The 18,420-nt window shown below is 43.6% G+C and overlaps 1 protein-coding gene across 1 annotated transcript in view; it reads left to right on the top strand.

Annotated features, from left to right (window-relative positions):
- Positions 1–18,420, top strand: part of Orb2 (cytoplasmic polyadenylation element-binding protein orb2) — a 141,706-nt gene that overhangs the window by 64,998 nt on the left and 58,288 nt on the right. Inside the window, exon 3 of the mRNA XM_071703853.1 lies at positions 14,472–14,525. Within this exon, the coding sequence (XP_071559954.1) occupies positions 14,472–14,525 (54 nt within the window). The remainder of the gene's footprint in view (positions 1–14,471; positions 14,526–18,420) is intronic.

An 18,420-nucleotide genomic window follows, 5' to 3' on the forward strand; every position in this document is an offset into this window, starting at 1 on the left:
ATTCCGTTACGACACGCACCGCGGACTTAATCCGATTTCTGACCGTTCAAATCCGGATGATTTATAAGCCATTCGTCATCCTCGCCATTGCTTGCGCTTTATCGAAGTGCGCTGTATTGCGCATCTCATTTACTTGCTTAATCTATTTTATTTCATTTAATTGGTTAAATCTCTGAAAAGGCATATTCTCCACTAGAATTACCGTGAAATCTTATTTGAATTACGTTTTTCTGAAAGATAAAATCCGATCGGTATTACAGCAAGTTGCATGCGAGGCGTGCATCGAAAGCTTTATTCCAAGGTTAATAACTCGGTTTCCAGTCACTATACGGAGATTGTATTACGACATTATTCCACAAGCGGCTAAATGTTTTCAGACGTCCCCGACGCCTCGAGCCAATAACGATCGATATCACCCATCGTCGACCACATCACCGGCACACATTCCGCACACGAATATTTACTGTCTCGCGATACCTAGCATTTAATAGCGAATTACAGAACAGGCCGGTCGCGTGCTGGCATCGTTCGAAAGTGCACAACACCTGAATCATCCGTGAACGATTGATTTCTTAACCGCGCGCGTTAAGGAGGTTTAAAGGCCTCTTCTTCGAACGGTCGATCGATCAAAGTTAGTGGAATCCACTAACGACCAGCGCGATAGTATCTTTCCGGTTGACGGTGCCATGCTCTCCCGACACCTCGCGCGCTTTTATCACCTGTTTCCGCGGATCTACATACTTCATTATCTACATATTTATCGATTTTATTGCACGCGGAGCTACTTGACAAGCTGTTAAAATAATCTCACATCTTGGGAAGATAAATTATTAGCTCGCTTTTTATCCTTCAAGTTCAAGAATAACATCAACCTGTTCCGAGCCGCTGATACGCGCAATCCCGCGAATGATGGAACATCGCTCTCTCGCGCGGCGCGGCGCGGCGGCGCGGCGGCGCGGCTTCGCGATCGCGGGCGCAGGCCCGATTCGAAACCAGCGCGGAGAGACCGGTTTCCATACACGACATTAATCGCTTTTGCGAACGCGAATTCCGCCGGTGATTGCGGAACGTCGTCGCGGCAATCCGATGCAACTATTACAAGGTTTCGAGAAGGACCTTTGCCATCGCGCGTTAACGTGCGTCGCGAGAGCGCACGCATGCACGCACGCACGCTGCGTATGACAGTCGCCGCGCACGTCGCGGAGACGTGCAATGCGCGTAACGAGATATGCGCGCGACCTTCGACCGGAATGTGGCATGGCACCGGACCGGACCGGACGTTGGCTATCGATCGCGTCGCATCGCGTCCGCGACAAACGGGCCTTATTAATCCGCGTCAACAACCATCTTTAGCGCTACCAACTTCGCCCGGTGACGGACAAAGGCGCCCGGCCGGCCAGCAAAACGCGCGGGTTTCATCGGCGTACTCGACCGGTGGTTTACCTGTGGCCAAGGTAAACCCGGGCCAAGTGCCGCTGATTACATTCACCCTAAATGGCCTTCGACCGTGTTTCAAGTCGTTACAAAGGGCGACGATTATATTATCCGGGGCTCTTTTCTAGGCGAAGTATATACCGACGATAATACGAACGAAGTTGTTACACGCGGCCATTAGTACATTCGTGACTGCTTGCTATTTAGATAAACTATCACCCGTAGAACAGGTATGGAAATTTGTGTAAGACGCGTTGTAGGAAGTGCGGTTAATTAAAATTCAAATCCATGACTGCGAGATGTCAGCCCGAATTACGGGTACTGGCAATAAAATTAATTAATCCCGTATCAAAATTGAATTAATTGATATCAGATACATCGAGAAAGTTATCGCTGCGAGAAAAGGTTTACTTCACAATATTTAAAATTTGATATCAAGATTTTCTCGGATCGTAACTTGAAAAGGCAGATTTGCAACTCGAAAAATGTATATCTGTAATCGTTAGAGTGATGTGTGTACATAACTTTTTCTTTTGTAGTAACTATATAAATTCATTTTATATTTCTACGGAATATTCTACGCAAAGAATAGTCAATAATCATTCAACGATCATAACTCGCTATTAATATGCGCATAGATAAAGCCGCGCGATCCAGATTTTTGATTATATCTCGCGTGTAATTTCCACAATGTTCAAACGGAACGATCGTAACCGTGGGATTCTCGCGGCCGTCGATTCCGCGTGAAATAGACCACATCGATGCACCGTTTAATCTTCGATCGGCTGCCAAAGTATCATCGGCGCGCGGCGCATCGGTGCCGGTCTGGAGCCGACGAATGGATGCGCTCCAAAGAAACGAGGATAAGAGAAAATTCGATTGTCCGCGCGAACTCATTGTGACAGGCACGCCAAGTGAAAATTGATTACGGTGGAATTTCTGCCAACGCCTTTCTATAGTTTCTATTCCAGCGCCTGCGGATAATGCCCCGTCGTCGTCAGTTTCCGATTAAAACCGTTCCGCGGAACCGAAGAGCTCGAACGCGTAACTCTTGCGTAACTCTTAAAATAAAATTCCACGTTCAACCGATAGATTTGCGAGATTATTAAAAAGAAAAAAACCTTTTTTTTATGGTTAATAATTAATAAGACTTTCTGCCGAAGGTTTCGATTGTCCTTTTATAATTTTTATAATTAATTCCGGTTTTATGATCAAGATACTGCGGTCAAGATATTGCTATAAATAATATATTCATCAAATGTATTATAATTGATGTTCATGGAACACATTTGGCACAGCTGGCGATACTTGACCGCCAAGAGCAAAAAAATCGGATCAGGAAATGATCCCTGTCACTCCTCCCCTTTACTCGCCAATTATTAACTTCATTCGACAAATAGCACGGACGGCAACAATGGACCATTGTATCCTTCGACCATTATACCCTTTGTTTTCTCCGTGCCAATGATCTCTCACCGCGCTGAGCGCACCATCTCGGACATAGAAGACGAAGACGAAGAGAAAAGCGAAGGAAACCGCTGGCGCCCGCGCGCGCAGTTGCAGCGGATCGACAAAGCGAGAGAGCGAGGGAACAATACAGGAACTGCCGCGGGATCATCCGAAGGAGGCCTGCCACGGCTCTCCGCGGAGCTCGCCTCGGCTAGCATCTGTCGTTACTCGCCGCGAGTGCGCTATTACCGCACTTAGAACCGCGCTGGCACTGGCGCGGCTCTCAAGCACATGTCGGCCTTCGTTTGTCATCGTGACAGTTTACGGTGTTCGCTCGCTCGCTCGCTTGCTCGCTCGTTTGCAACTCGAACCTGCGGGACCCGGATTGTCCCGTGGATCTCACGCGCGAATCCTCTTCCGTCTTCTTATCGCGCGGCGTCCTCCTCTCTGCAACTCTCGCGTGTCATTGTCTTTTTTTTTTTAACATTCCGCGTTCCATCGGCCATGCGCTTTCATCTCCCTGATGATATTTGTCTTCGATCTTTCGTACACACCTCTCTTTCTTTCTCTCTCTCTTTCTTCTCTTTCTCTTTCTCGCTCTCTCGAGGGAGAGAAATTCCTCTCGATGGCCCCTCTTGTTCGTAGCTCTCGATCTACCACACGTGGTTTACCTCCGCCCCGAGTCAGTGCCGAGAATAACCGATTTGACCGTTTGACATTTCGCTAATTTCGAATGCGACTCATCGAGGTTGAATTCCAGTATCGATTTGCTTAATAATAGGTGCCGTGACGTGTATTAATCACTCAAAATATTGCCCTGTTTGTAACGAATTTATCGTTATATAATCCGTTTAAATCACGCATATTGCGCGTGCTAATTGGATATAATCATATTTATAACGTGTTTGTTTAAAATAAAGTATCTATCGAGCATCAGTTACTCTAATTTGGATAAGAATTTAGCACTTTGCGTTAATAGTCCCGCTGTTAACAATTTCGCATCGTTGTATCAATAATGACTAATCTTTGACGAACGCGTATACAAACATTCACCGATAAGCGCTGCAGATAAGTCTCCGACGTCATTTCCTTCTTCTGTAGCTCTATTCCGTAAGAAACGTAATTTCTTAGTCATGTTATCAGTTTGCGAATCGCTTCTTCCGCTACTCTACATTTCATTCTCATCAGAATCGACCAGAAAGTATTTGTTCGAGCCAAGAATTATTAGCACGCTCGAAGGAATTAGTTAGTGACAAAATCCAAATCCGTGTCGCGCAGATAAAAATAACAAAGCGCGATGTGCGCCCGCGATTCGTCCGCGTACTCGCTCGTTTCCGGGCGAAGAAGAAACGTCGACTGATTTACACGTGAACATAATAACGCGCGCCCGTGCTCGGCTCTGCTTATCTGTCGCTTACATCGGTGTCGCTTCTCGGCTCGACTCCCGAGAAGCCTTCCGCGAGAATTACAATTTTTAATCAGCTTCGATTGCGGGAAGTACCTACTGCGTAACGAACGACACGCGAGGAGTAAAAACGCGCCGCGCGATTCTCGCGCGCCTCGCGCGCGATGAAATAAATACATGTCGCTTTCCATGCGCATTCGAGAAATGTCAAATGTTGCGTTACCAACATTCCCGCGAACACGATCAACGGAACGGCCGTAAAGTATGTCGGAATAAGCGTACGAGCGGCCGTGTTGACAGCGGCTTTTCCATGGCTACGCGTTTTCACGACGTCGCGCCTCCGCGGGCGAGCGAAATATATCGGCTATCGTCGCGTCCGCAATCGCGCGAGCAACGTTGCGCTTAGATCGGTATCGATACCATTTGAATGAAAATCGATACTCGCTCGCCCAAGATAAGTCCTTATTCAGCCGAGATACCAGAAGTCCGTTCGTGGAAACTTATCCTCTTGAACGTAGCTAGTAATAAAAAGTAACGAGATAACGCGTGCATTTTTGCCGCCGATCGGAAATCTCGCGCCTGAGATAACTCGATTCACGTAGGAATCGACCGAAGGCATAATCTTCGAGGGTATTCGCGAATGAGAATGCCTCTCGTAGGATACCGGAAAGTTTATCCGAATACGAGAGACGGAACCAAGACAGAGGCGGCAGCTATGAGGGGTTCTTCATCGCGGAGGTCGGCCTTAAGGTCGCGGGACCTCAACGTGGAGTGACGTAGTCGAGTTCTCACGGTACGAGATGCCGACGATACCGCAGAACGCGAAGGAAGAAAGCTGGAACTAAAGAGGAATCGATTTATTATTAAAGAGAGAGGAAGTGAGTAATTATCTCGCTTGAATTCTCCATAGAGATATCTGTAGAGATTCCTTAAAGAATAACGGTGATACCGTGCAAAAAGCGTTAATGAATCTAACGAAATAAACGTGTGAAACGGAAGAATGGAGATTTAAAATTAAATAACGGATAATAAAAATAATTATGATAAATAATACAGATAGATCAGGTTACGTTGTTTTAGCGTTAGAAATCTAACGAGATAGCTAAGGCTGGAGGATACGATAAAAAAGGTGTAAGATAATGAGGAGTTCCTATCTGAGGTGTTGGGATAATAATGACTGCTCTATGAATAAAAGATATATTGGCAAACAGACAGGAGACAGGAGACAGGAGACATCGTGATTGGCGTGATGATCCTCGACGTTATCGCCATAGGCGATATCCCTTGATTGAGACGTATAATGTATTTTCGAAAGTGATACATAAAGGCAACAGGGATCCTTGTTTGCGAGAGAGATTGTTGAGCAAATAGGTTTCCAGGATCTTCCAAAAATGCACAAGTAAGATGGAGAGTTATCAGATAACTTGCTTCGTGCGATAACGCAAATCATCCTGATATAAGCGGATTTATGTGCGAGAAACTGTTTTTCCTGAATGATAACGTCACGACGATAGCGATATATATTTTCAACGTTAACAACTTAAGCAGGATAATATTTCTTCAAATTCCTTCAGATATATTTATCTCAAAGAAGTAATCTTTAACTTTTTAAGACGTCATATTTCAAGTTATTTATTTGCCAATTATTTGTTAGCAAATTTTCTTTATTAACTGTCACATGGAACTTCTTATCATCATGTTTCGCACCTAATTAAAAAATGTATAACAATTAAGATTTTTACCAGTTATAAACAAGAAATAAATTGCACAGTACTAATATTTAATAATCGCTACAATATATTCGCGATCACGAGGGAATTCATCGCCAGTCATCGACGTGTCATGTCGAACACGTTTGAATATTCCGTGAAACGCGGCGTTCTATGTCAGACGGAAGATTCTTACATCCGTTTACTGAGCAACGGTGCCCCGGTCGCTCGTCGGCACAGACGATTAAACAGTGTGTACAGCTGCGAGTGGTAGACGCAAAAATTCGATAACTCGGCATCGTCTAGATAATAGTAGACACTCGCTCAGATCCGCATGATGGGGAACCGCAATTCGCATTTAAGACAAGCAGGGCATCGGCGAGTGCGGCGTTTATGTATCGAAGCACCGCTAGTTTGCATCTGGTGCACGGATCGACATACGTAAGAGGCTCGTAAATCCACGGGGAATCCGGGGGCGCCTCGTTCCGATCGTTATCCCGGTAGTCGAATCGACTCAGAAACACGAGTTCACGAAGACGATAGACTAAATACACGATTAGCGATTTAGATTCGAAGACTCGAAGGAGTGGGATATTAAAAGCAATAGATAACGCAAAATAAGTAATAAGACATAAAAATAAAAAATCAAATTTTTTTGAGAGACTAGGTAATTTTCAAAAAACTTTTAATGCGCATTTAGTATATTTTCATCGTCGTACATTTTACAGAAAGGGTTTGTCGATTTTTAGTGATTTGCGTAAATTTAATAGTTTGTGAGAAGTTCCGGCTGCAGCCCTGAACCTGATCTTTCTAACGTTGTTCTTCGTCGATCGGATAGAACTTCCGCGTTCGAGAGCGTCTCACGATCGCGATCCGTCGACGAATTCTCGCGCGAATAAGACCCCACATGTGCTTCGCGCTCCAATCGGGATATCGTTTCTCCGCGTATCGCCGATCCTCCAACGAGATCGCTAAAGAGAAGGCCGTTAGTCGCTTCTCGTTAGGTCGCGAGGCTCAGTAAATCTCGCATGAAAATCGTGATATCGCAGGCGCGAGTATACGATCGCGTTACTTTCTCACTTTTTTCCCTTTTTCTTTTTGCCGCTCCTTGCCTCGCTGCTACCGGGTGTTTCGTAATCGGACCCGCAATCGTAAAAGTCACTCGAGCAAGATGATCTCTTAACAAAATCGACAGCTGTGTCAGCGAGATCGTTTTTAGGCTAATGCCGAAGCAACGCTAATGAACTCCAAAATTTAATCTGTTATATGACAATAAAATTCGTAAAACGTATTCAAGGCCCTATCTATATCGCGATTGTGCGACGCGACAGGTAATAAAAATGTTAAATCTTTGTCATCAAACGTTCGTCTTGGTTAAGCACAATTTAATACCTCGTGAGAAAGAGAGAGAGAGACACAGCTTAATTTGTCTGGAACGAGCGAAATTTGTATCACTTTCCTCGAATGATTCATGCTACGTGTGTTGATTATTCCTTCTTTGTTTACAAGACTAAAGAAATCGGACGGCGCGGCGCAAACAGCTCCGGAGTCTCTTGCATAGTAATTCGGAGCCGCTCGCTGCGCTCGGCCAATCGAGCGCGAGGAGAATAATCCGCAAAGGTTTTTAGCGACGGAGGAGAAAGCGCTCTCGGAAATTTTATCCAAACGGACGGCGTGTCGCGCGGGGAGACAGGGTCGTTTGGCAAAAAGTCAAGTCGTCATGGCTTCGTGGCTCAGGCTATTTTTCCCTCGGACGGGGGAAAAGTGAGTCATTGACTCGTGCCGCGCGTATCTCGTTTATTTCGTCGCCGAGATCCTTCGCAGGGAAGGGGCATGGAAGAGGGCTCGGGATCCTCCTTGGATAACGCATCGAGAAGCCTGTTATATTCGGGATCGTTCGTCCTTTATCGTTGTTATCTGAATATTCGGAGATTCGCTCCCATCGACGTAGCTCTCGAGCGGAGAGACACTCGATAGGCTTTCGATGCGAACGAGAGTTTTACCGCACGGGATCGGGATCGTCGACGAGGGGAGAGAAAAGCGAGAGAGAGAGAGAGAGAGAGAGATAGAAAGGAAAGAAAACAAACGCAGCGAATCGAGGAAAACGGAAAAAATTCCCGACTTATTGGCCAGCGTGATCGGATCGATTCCTCGAACAGCTAATAACGCTTTCACGCTGACGAAATTGCAGGAAACCGACAATAGTACGTAATTTCTGAAATCATCTCGGCGCGCGAGTAGAGAGAGAGAGAGAGAAAGAGAGAGGCGACATGTCGTCACAATTGTAACTCCTCGCATGAGAATGCGCTTCAATCTTCGTCCCGCGCGCGCGCGCGTATTGCACGCTTTTGCGTATTTCGTAAGCGAGCGCGCGCGCGTCTGTCGACCGCAGGCTTTTCCACGCCTGTACCTTTCGGTACTTCAGATAATTAGGCAGATGGCAGATCGCGTATTAATTTACGCAATTGAAAGTTGTTTAAGGCATGATGCAATTTTGTCGAGAGATTGCTCGAGAGTTCTCGTGGTATCGTGTGTACATGCAAGTACCTTCCGCGAGCGCGAGCGGTCGAGAAACTGGACTATCGGGCCAGTCGAAGGCTTGATCGTCGACGGTATACGTTTCGCAAACGTGCGCCGACACGACGACGTATTACTTTCATTATTATCAGCGCGACAAACATTTATCGGCAGATAAGCGAGGCTTCGAATTTACGCGCGAGAAAGAAAATAAAATCGTATATTATCGCTTCCTGGAAGTAAATTCATTTAGCAATTACTTGCCAAGTGGGCTTGTATGTACGCACGGTGTCAGCGTGAAAGTTATCCGAAGTATATTGATTACAGTAAATACTAATTCCGTGTGATCGAGAAAGTCGGGAAAAATGAGGGCTCGTTGGTCGGCCATAATAAATTATGATAACAGGAATTTACTAAAATCCGTTTTATTTTATATTCTGGTATATAAGAAATACATCATGCGATGTATTTTATTTCAATTACAAAGTTAGAAAGTTACAAAGAAAAGCCTCTCTGCAAAAAGTTTGCGCGAGAAGAAGCTTCAACGTCGCACAATTTTGGCTTCCCCGTACAGCCGGAGGAAATCTGCGGGATTTCGTCAAGATATCTCGCTGGGAAATCGTGATATCCCTGAGGTATCTCACGTAAGCGCACGGGCTATCTGGAGAATATCTTTAAGAATATTTTTATCTACCATTCTACATTAATATGTAACTACTGACACACGCATACTCGAAATATTCTCAGAGCACGGATCTTCTTCGCAATATCCGCACATTTACCGTGATATTCTTTTAAATATTTGAAACGTTCTACGAGTAATATACTGATAATATAACTTTGAAATTAAGACACGTGTATATATATATACAATATCTTATATATAAAACGTTTCAGATATAAATCTACCTCTCTCGCTCAGATTTCAATTATTGCTATTTAAATATTGATAGAAGACAATAGCTGGGGCAATTAAGACGTATAAATGTAGAAGTTCGTATTTCGTTCTCCGTTGAGAACTGGAGCAATTCTACAAAGACGCGCAGTGTTACGGCAAGTAATTCCCCCGTTTCTCGTAAGAGCGAATAATTGAGTGTACTTAAAGCATGGCACGTGGGCACAATCGCGTAGGATCCGAAGCGTGCGCGCTCGGGACCATTAGATTTCACATGTCTCTTTTCGGCGTTTCGCACTCGGGAGAAAGCTGTGTCTTGTGTTTTACTTTTTCTTTTTTGAACACTTGCTCCGTCCCTCGACAAGACGAAGGCGGCGATAGAGGATTACGCAAAGCCGCCGCGAAAACGAGATTACGTCAGAAGCGCTTGGCGCCTTCGTTTCCGCTTTTCAAGGCCGTCGATACCTTCCCGGTATTTTGACACGAAACTATCAAATTAATTAATATCGCTGGAAGAGAGATAAGATCGCGATATTATGAGTGTACCTCCGGCTTTTGCAACACAAGCGCGCGCGAAACGTGCGGGCGCGCAAGAGACGGCTACCGGTGAACCCGCAACGAGATAAGGTCTCCGCTATCGTAATAATGACGGTGTAACCGGAGGTAGCCAAGCCCCGTCGTCGTCCAGGGAAAAGAACATCGTCGGCTTCGCCTTTCCGCATGGCCACGCAGCGCACTCGTTGGCGGCCGGCGCTACCACTCGTCAGTCGGGCTCTCGTCGAGATTTCGTAATTAAGCACCTCTTAAAACACGGCGGACTCCGCGGAGTCCGCCGATTGCGGATTAACAATTTACTTCTTTACGGTGAAGTTTACGGCACTTATAAAACATTTATTATCCTGTAAGATTTCACTTTTGATATATACCCAATCGTGAAATTCTAAAACTATTACATTTGTTATTGCGAATTGCCTCGATGATAATCGTGTGAATCCTATGTACGCTCCTCCCTCCGCGTATAGTTCTGATAACTATCGTGTAGGAAATGGTAGCCGTGGAAAAGTCAATAGCTTCAGTCAATAAAAGAAAGCATATCGAGAAAATATTTGTATTATTCGAAACAGAACGAAGAACGCACTCGATAGAATATAATATTCACTGAAAGCATTGGTGAAATAATAATTTTTTATATCTGTCGATTTTGTTTCGCAATTTTTCGCAGTTAATTTTTTTCTTATTGTTAGCTAGCGCCGCGCGAACAGGTTGCGCGCACGTGCTGACCCAATCATCGATAATAGCGATCGATACGTGAATAGACGCACCGTGAAAGTAAAATCCGTGGGGCAAATTGACGAGGGATAATGTTATTGCCGGCACGAGCACGGCAGGCGGATCTCTTCTCCTTCTTCTTCTTCTTCTTCTTCGGCGGTGAATCAACCTTTAAAGAGCGCCGTAGACGCGACGCGATTTCGCAAAATGTGAAAACGACACTTCCACACTCCTCGCTCGCGCTCACTCGCTCCTCCGCCTTTGAACGCGCGATCGTTGACAGGCACCTTTATTCAAGCTACTCTCAGACAATCAATATTTATTGTCGACGCTCAGGTAATGACAGCACCTTTGATTGTCTGATAAACGCGATAAGAATCGACTTTCTCGAGGAAATTTTGATTATATCGCAACCTTGTATCGAAATGCTTTTATTGGAGAACATCACGCGCGAATTAAGACTATAAACTTGCTCGAAATCGACACTTAAAAGTATCGTTGTGTGAAAACTGGGATAAGGATAAACAGATAAGAATAATCGATGAATGAAGTCTTGTTATTTATATTTTTACACTTTCAAAGCTTACGTAAGAATGAAAAGCGATTGGCGTCTCGATAATTCTGATAATAACTGCAGTTACCGTGGCGCACGCGACGTGAAATGGTATATCGCTACTTTATTTGCCATGCGTAAGTTCGTCGACCGGACGCACGGAAAACGTTTTTGCGCTTGCGCTTGCTATTATTGTAACGGTGTAGAAAATTAGTCACGATGTGCCACGGAAGTCTGCAGAAGAAAACACTGTCAGGCACGCGCTGGCGTAACGTACTCACCGTGCATGTGCCGTAGGGCATCCTCAGAATTCAAATTGGGATCGATTATATAATCTCATTTCTTTTTTTAGCTTTGGATCAATAATATCGATCGATTGCGAATGGAACGGATGCGTTGTTGGCAAATATTTGATCAGACCTTGTCATTAATCTGTTTATTCTCTCTCTCTTTCTCGAGAACGTTTCACGTGTCGGCATACTTTCTTCGAAGTTAAGGTGAAAAAAATGTCCTGTCAATCCAAGTGATGTAAAGACTCGTATCGCCTATTTGTTAAATAACAGGACATATCTGATAAAGAAGTTGACGGGTGTAAATACATCGTTCGAATTAATATCTCCATTCCGATGGTGAAGAAGGTAAACACTTGCCTGTATCAATACATATTCGTGACAAATCTTGCCACAACAATGGTTGTCAAAAATTCTTTACGATAATTTCTCGCTTAAATCTGGGAAGATCGTATATTATACTCAAAACAATTTTCAAGAAATCTGTAAAAGCGAAATTAGTGACATCCCTTAATTTAGTTTCGCGCGATTAATTTTTCAGAGTGCACTTAACTTGAAAGAAGCGAAATACATTCCGAGAATGAAACACCCTGATCAGAAAATCAGTTAAGGTAAACGTGCCAGTGGCTGGACACGTACCAGTGTCCGATCACATTGATGGAGAAAAATATTTACTATTTATTTGAGCAATGAAAAATAAAAATAATAATTATTGTAAAAAAAACTTTAATATCTAACGATTAATTGGTAAAAAGCTTATTTTTATTTTTAATTGTTCAAATAAATAGTAAATATTTTTCTCCAATGTGGTCGGACACTGGTACGTGTCCGGCCACTGGGACGTTTACCTTAACTGGCTTGCAGTGCTAAGCCCTCGACGTTTCTTACGATCGATCAATCGCAGAAATACGTCGAACGAGGGGGGCAATTGCATAGGGAGAGTTACATTGTACGTTGCGTGACTAGATCCTCATAGACGAGATAACGCGTTTTCGCCGCGGCGATCGGCTCGTTCTTATTTACACTGGTATACGAGAAATGATTAGGGTGGTGGATTACGGTAGTAATACGCGCACGAATCGCCAAGTGGAACATCCCGGATCGGTTCCCAGTACGCGCATTACCAATCGCCGTTTAACACGATTATACCTAACCTACCCGGTATACGTACAACTCGCACTCGTAATCCCGGTCGTTACTCGCGAGACATTCCGCATATGTCGAGGAATCCCACGTTTCTCGGATCACGCTAATCTTATCGCGCGAGACAGACAAACAGAAGACAGAAATTGTACCTTCCCGTTCGGAAACCTAGCGTATTAGATACTTCACGCATGGGTTATACCGGATGACTAGAAAATAGAACGAAACTGTCGAACGGTATCTGGTGATTGTTCGATAAAAAATTTCGATGGCTTCGAAAAATTTTTAAATAGTTCTGTAAGTTCAACGTTTGATAATATTTCAAACTCTTTGGAAACCTTTTTATCTGTCAAATTTGTCACAAGACAAACGAGATATTAGTCAGTGATCGATATCATGGTAAGTCTTGAACATATTTATCGACTGACTTATAGTCAAGGACTCCTGTTTCTCCACGGTGCTCCGAAAATTCTCGGTTCGACAAGCTCTTAGCATGTCTGACCAAGTCGTTTTACGACACGCGTGATACCGGTCTCGCCCGACGCTCCTCCGCAGACGGACAAGTTCGTGCTAATTAGCGTGAAAGTCGCCGCCCGTTAACGTCGCGCTCTCACCTGGCTCGAAGGGAATATAAAAGACATATTAAAACTGAAACGTTAAGGTTATCCGCGATGAGAGCGGGGAGAACAAGGGAAGCGCGTGAAGCGCGTCGTCGTCGCGCTAGCGAAGAAAGCGGAAGGTCATCGGAGGTGGAAATACGACGGCGCGACGCGCGTTTCGACGTTCCTAAATCACAATGTTCCATCATGGGCGCTCGCGCGGGCTGGGGCCCGACCGGTCGGACCGAGGGCCTTAAGTTCAGAGGTTATCTTATGCCATGGGAATGTTCGACGAAGCGTACGTACGTTCATACATACGTACCGGTGTTGAGAGCTCACAACGACGTGTGCGCCCGTGTGTGCGCCCGTGTACACGCGTGAAATTTTACACGTCGTTGTTTAGAAGTGAAGACCACGTGTTCTACAACATTTTTCATCTATCGACGATATGAAATATTTTTCATCTGACGATATAAATGCACGTTTATGTATTTTTTCGTAATTTCGAAAGCGAGAGAATGATATGTTATTAAAGACAGTGAAAGAGGTATTGAATCAGCAATCAGCCAGTTTCAAAATGTTATTTTTTGCTGTGGGATAATGATACGTCCGATAATACGAAATTAATTAATTAATCCATCTCCAATAAATTTTCGGGTAGCCCCGCCTGTGTGTCTGTGCCATTTTACAGCTTAATTACGCGACGTATTGTACGCAATTACAATTGTATTTACGCGTTATATTTTACAATTTCTAAATATTTATACAACACAATTAATTAATCAATTTGCAATAAATTTTTGTTTCCGTTGCTTTCATTATTATATAGCACAGTGTACAGTTGCATACATTTCTCGATATTATTACATTTTGCGAATCTAGAAACCTTGAATAAAATAATATTATAGGATTTTGATTGCATAATATTAAATATCTCAATGATTTTGCGCGTTCAAATTAAGGTTTAGAAATAAATTAAGAAATAAACTTAATGCAATTAATGTTAATTAGTCGTAAGAAGAAAAGGATAAATCCATTTTTATCAATCGTATGTCTTGCTATAATGCTATTTCAAGAATTTTAAGCATCTTATACGGTTAATACATTTTTTAGCGTCCCTTCACAATTATTTCTTTTTCCCACTTAATAGCCAGATATTAAAATAATAGCTATTTTTCCTAACGGCGCATTCTCTATTTCTGTTCCAGGATTCATAAACTGCAACACCGCCAACACGTTGCAGTCGCTCGCGCAGCTGCATGGTGAGTGAAAACTAGTTGTTAATCCCTCTTCCCTCTCTCTGCATCCCCCTCGCGCCTCCCTCGCGCACGCGGGTATATACATCCCGCGTTACGTTTATTGCCAGAAGATGATCGCCGGAGGGAGGGGAGCCGCGCAGCCCGCGGATTCAATTAAAATTTATAGTTACGTAATACCCCCTTGGTGCAAGAGTGGTATGCCTACCTACCTTCCTGGCGCGGCGGCAATCGGGGAAACGCGGCCCTCCTCCGCGCGACGTTCACTTCCTCTTTCTTCATCGTAATCACCACCGGGGAAGGACTGGCCCCGCAACCTGTACTTTGCTCCCGTAGCCGGAGTCGAGCCACGGCAAAAATTCTGTTTTTGATTTAGCGCGAGCGCCGCGCCGCGTCGTCGTCGCTCGCCGTAAATTTCACGCGAAAGTGAAGGGTTCGTCGCGGCTTTTTGCTCTCGCGAGTCGAACTAACAAGCTCGACGCGAACATATCCGAGGAGCGGATTCCGTGCTTGTAAATCGATATGAGTGTATCGGCTCGTAAATCGTTATGTAAAACGCTAACCCGTCTGCCTTTCTCGTTCTCGTACGACCGCGAAAATATGCGGACTCGTTTGAGCTCGTTAACATTTTTAGCGTCAATATTTTTGCGCAGCTCCGCGTGCAGCAATTTTAAGTGGTATCGACGTATTTTGCGAAGACCCTGCAGGATACGTAGTCAAAGAGTCGTCTTATACCCTTTCGAAACGCATATATAGATATTGAAACGTCCAACGGTGATCATCTTGGTTTTGCTCCGCTATATCCCGCTGACGTGTCTTGCCAAGGAAACGCGCAGAACGAATTTTCTTAAACGGATTGTATTGCTTCCAGGAAGGAGGGTTGATAAATACATCGGGCACTTTAATTAAATCTCGTAATGTGTGCGGCGCGTCCGTGTTCGTCGTCCGCTCGTGTCGTTGATCTTCAGCCCCGCGCGCCGGGGCTTCGATCGTAAAGATGTCCCGGTGCAATTTCTCCTCGTGGTGTTCGTCATTAACACCACAAAGGCTTACCGGGAACGGCATTCGCGCGCGCGCGCGCGTGTGCGAGAAGAACGGATTTATTTTCGTAACGTCGCGAGAATCCAAAAGTAATTACCACGCTTTTCACGGGGCGTTTCGGATTTCATTCCCCGGACATTTCTAAGAGGGTATCCCAGAGCGTCAGTCTCGAATCCGCGTAAAATTCCGCGGGTGCGTAAAACGGTCGAAATGTGCGACACTTGTCTTCTTATTGGTCGAGATTGAAACTTTTTATTTCACTGTGAGATCTTAAAAGCACGACGCTGTCACAGTTTAAGAACGTTAAACCAAAATTATTATCTGCTTGCATTGCAGTACATAAGCGTAAAGAGTTTTTAAATTGGCAAATATATATATGTCTCAAAGAAAAAGATATTTAAAAGCTTTTAATGATATATTTTGCTATTGTAAGATATAACGATTTTATATATTTTTAATACCTTTTACATATATTATTGTATATTTAGAAAATTACATAAATAGCGGCATATTATTAGTTTATTAGCCACTTAAATTGCCACGAAAATTTATTTAATATATAACGCAAAGGCATTTATATCTTTTTTATAGCTCATTACCCGTGCATCGACGCGCGCAATACGTATCCGGGAAATCTTGTCTCTTAAGGTCGAAATTAATCGACTATTGCTTCAACGGACGTTGTCATTATACGCCGGCATTAACGAACGGAAAAAAACAAACACGGTATCAAACAAGTCTCGGTCAGAGACTTTTCACCCGGAATAACCATAAGACAAACGCGAATAGGCTAATTAACTCTATCGTGCATTTCGAGAGCCGAAATGAGACCACGCATTTGCACACACATGTTGCGTATAATACATACATATTTATAGACACCGCCGGTTGAATGAAATTCGAATTATATTCCCACAAAGAAAGAGAGAAAGAGAGAATGGCTTTAAATATTTTATTATTGCGTTATACTACGTGACAATTATATACGTGATGAATATTGTTCGAAATTCTTTTTAAAACGTGTTAAAAATTTTAGAACTTTGAAGAAAACTATAATTCTCTTAGTTATGTTGAACTTCTAAAAGTATTAATTTCATACAGATATATAAGTGCGCAAGTAATCTCAATTAATGAGGTCAAATTCGAACTTATTTTAAATAGAACTTTTTTTTTTAAGAATCTCATAATCCGTGTCTTTAATTTGTTTGTGATCCTTCGTCTGCGTAAAAATTTTTAATGGGATAAAAATTGAACGCATTTCGTTGCGGATGATTAATAGAGCTGCGGATGTCTTAAAATTTTCCTTCAAAGCGTTGTGAGTTCGTCGAATATGCGGCATTTTGTTGCACATCAAAGTAGATTTCGATTTTCGGTCCCAATAGGACCGGAAATATCTCGGTAACTCGATTACTAATTGTCTGCAGTCCCGACTGTGCATCATGAAAACTTGGAGTTAAATCCTCCTATAAAACGGTACTTCAGGATCTTAGTCCTGGTCATATATCAAGTTTTTCTCTTTAATACTTTATACATTTTTATTGCTAACATTATTGCAGCTGTGTCTGACAGGATATGCGTTTCTTTCAACACATAATAGAACATATTCGGTACTCTTTTACGGTTATATAAAATTATAAAATAAAATTATTTAACTATCTTTCAAACAAATTTATTTGATCGTTTAGCTTTATTAAGTCATTTTATCTTTGTATACATCATTATATGGAATCATATGGAAGCTATCGCCTCCATCGGCGCCGTATCGATAAACTTTTCTTTCGCTTTATCCCGCAGAGATAACTATCCGCACAGTCATTTGGGTTTAGCGAGAATCCACTTATACATTTACATATCATATATACGTTTTTACAAGCAATACTGCAATAAACGTTTGAGGAGAAATTGAAGCGAGATGCAAACTAATTTAAAAATAATAAGAATAAGAATTTAATCTACAGATGCGTTTGACGAAAGACAAAAGTTCATTTTTCACGTATATCCCCTAATTGAAAAGAAATCTTTCGCTTTGTCATGCCGCACCGCGTGATTCCCGTCCCGCGAGCGAGACCTGCTGACTGTCATAACCGCACCGACCCCTTATCTTAATACCTCGACGATGTTAATACATCGTAGGATAAATACGCGCGCACGTGTCCACGATACGTACACGCATGTGTACGAGTGTTCCGTAGGCCGCTACGTAACATGTTTATTATACGTATATGAGAAGTCACGTCCTACGTACCGCGCGCATACATAATACAGCTACGGACGCATGTGCACGTAGGTCGACGATGCTGATGTGTACAACCTGTACAGTCTCGGCCGCATTACCATACATATTGATCCATCCTAGAAAACACGTCCGTAGAAATCGCCACCCCGTCGGACATTGGCCTCGGCGCTTTTCGACAATGTCGTCCCCGGTTACACGCTTCTCGGCTTTTTTTTTCACGGTCTACGAGTCGCCTCTCTCGCCGTGTCGCTTATACTTTTTCGATCTGGCGTCGAAATAGTATTCCCGACTCCGGTATATTTGACTCCGTCTCCTATTCGCCAGTGCGTTTCCGCAATACCGTACGCGTTGAATACCGTGAGCGTTAAAAGGTCCCAACGCTCGACGCGGAACAACGCGAAGATCGTCGTGGCAACACACTTTCGTCCTGGATTCACTCGACGCGACGTTATCGTTTACCGTATCCGGAGCACTTGCAAAAAGTCTATTATTTCCCACACGCGCAGAAACGCGCGCGTGGAATATAAAAGGAGACGCAGGTGCAACGAAAGGAAAACAGCAACAACCTGCTCGTTTAGTTCGTCGTATGTAGGTATAACTTGCGATTTATATTTAACAAGACCG

Source organism: Temnothorax nylanderi, unplaced genomic scaffold (genome assembly GCF_030848795.1).
Source record: "Temnothorax nylanderi isolate EJ_2023f unplaced genomic scaffold, tnyl_v1.0 TNYL_tig0037_pilon, whole genome shotgun sequence".
NCBI lineage: Eukaryota > Metazoa > Arthropoda > Insecta > Hymenoptera > Formicidae > Temnothorax > Temnothorax nylanderi.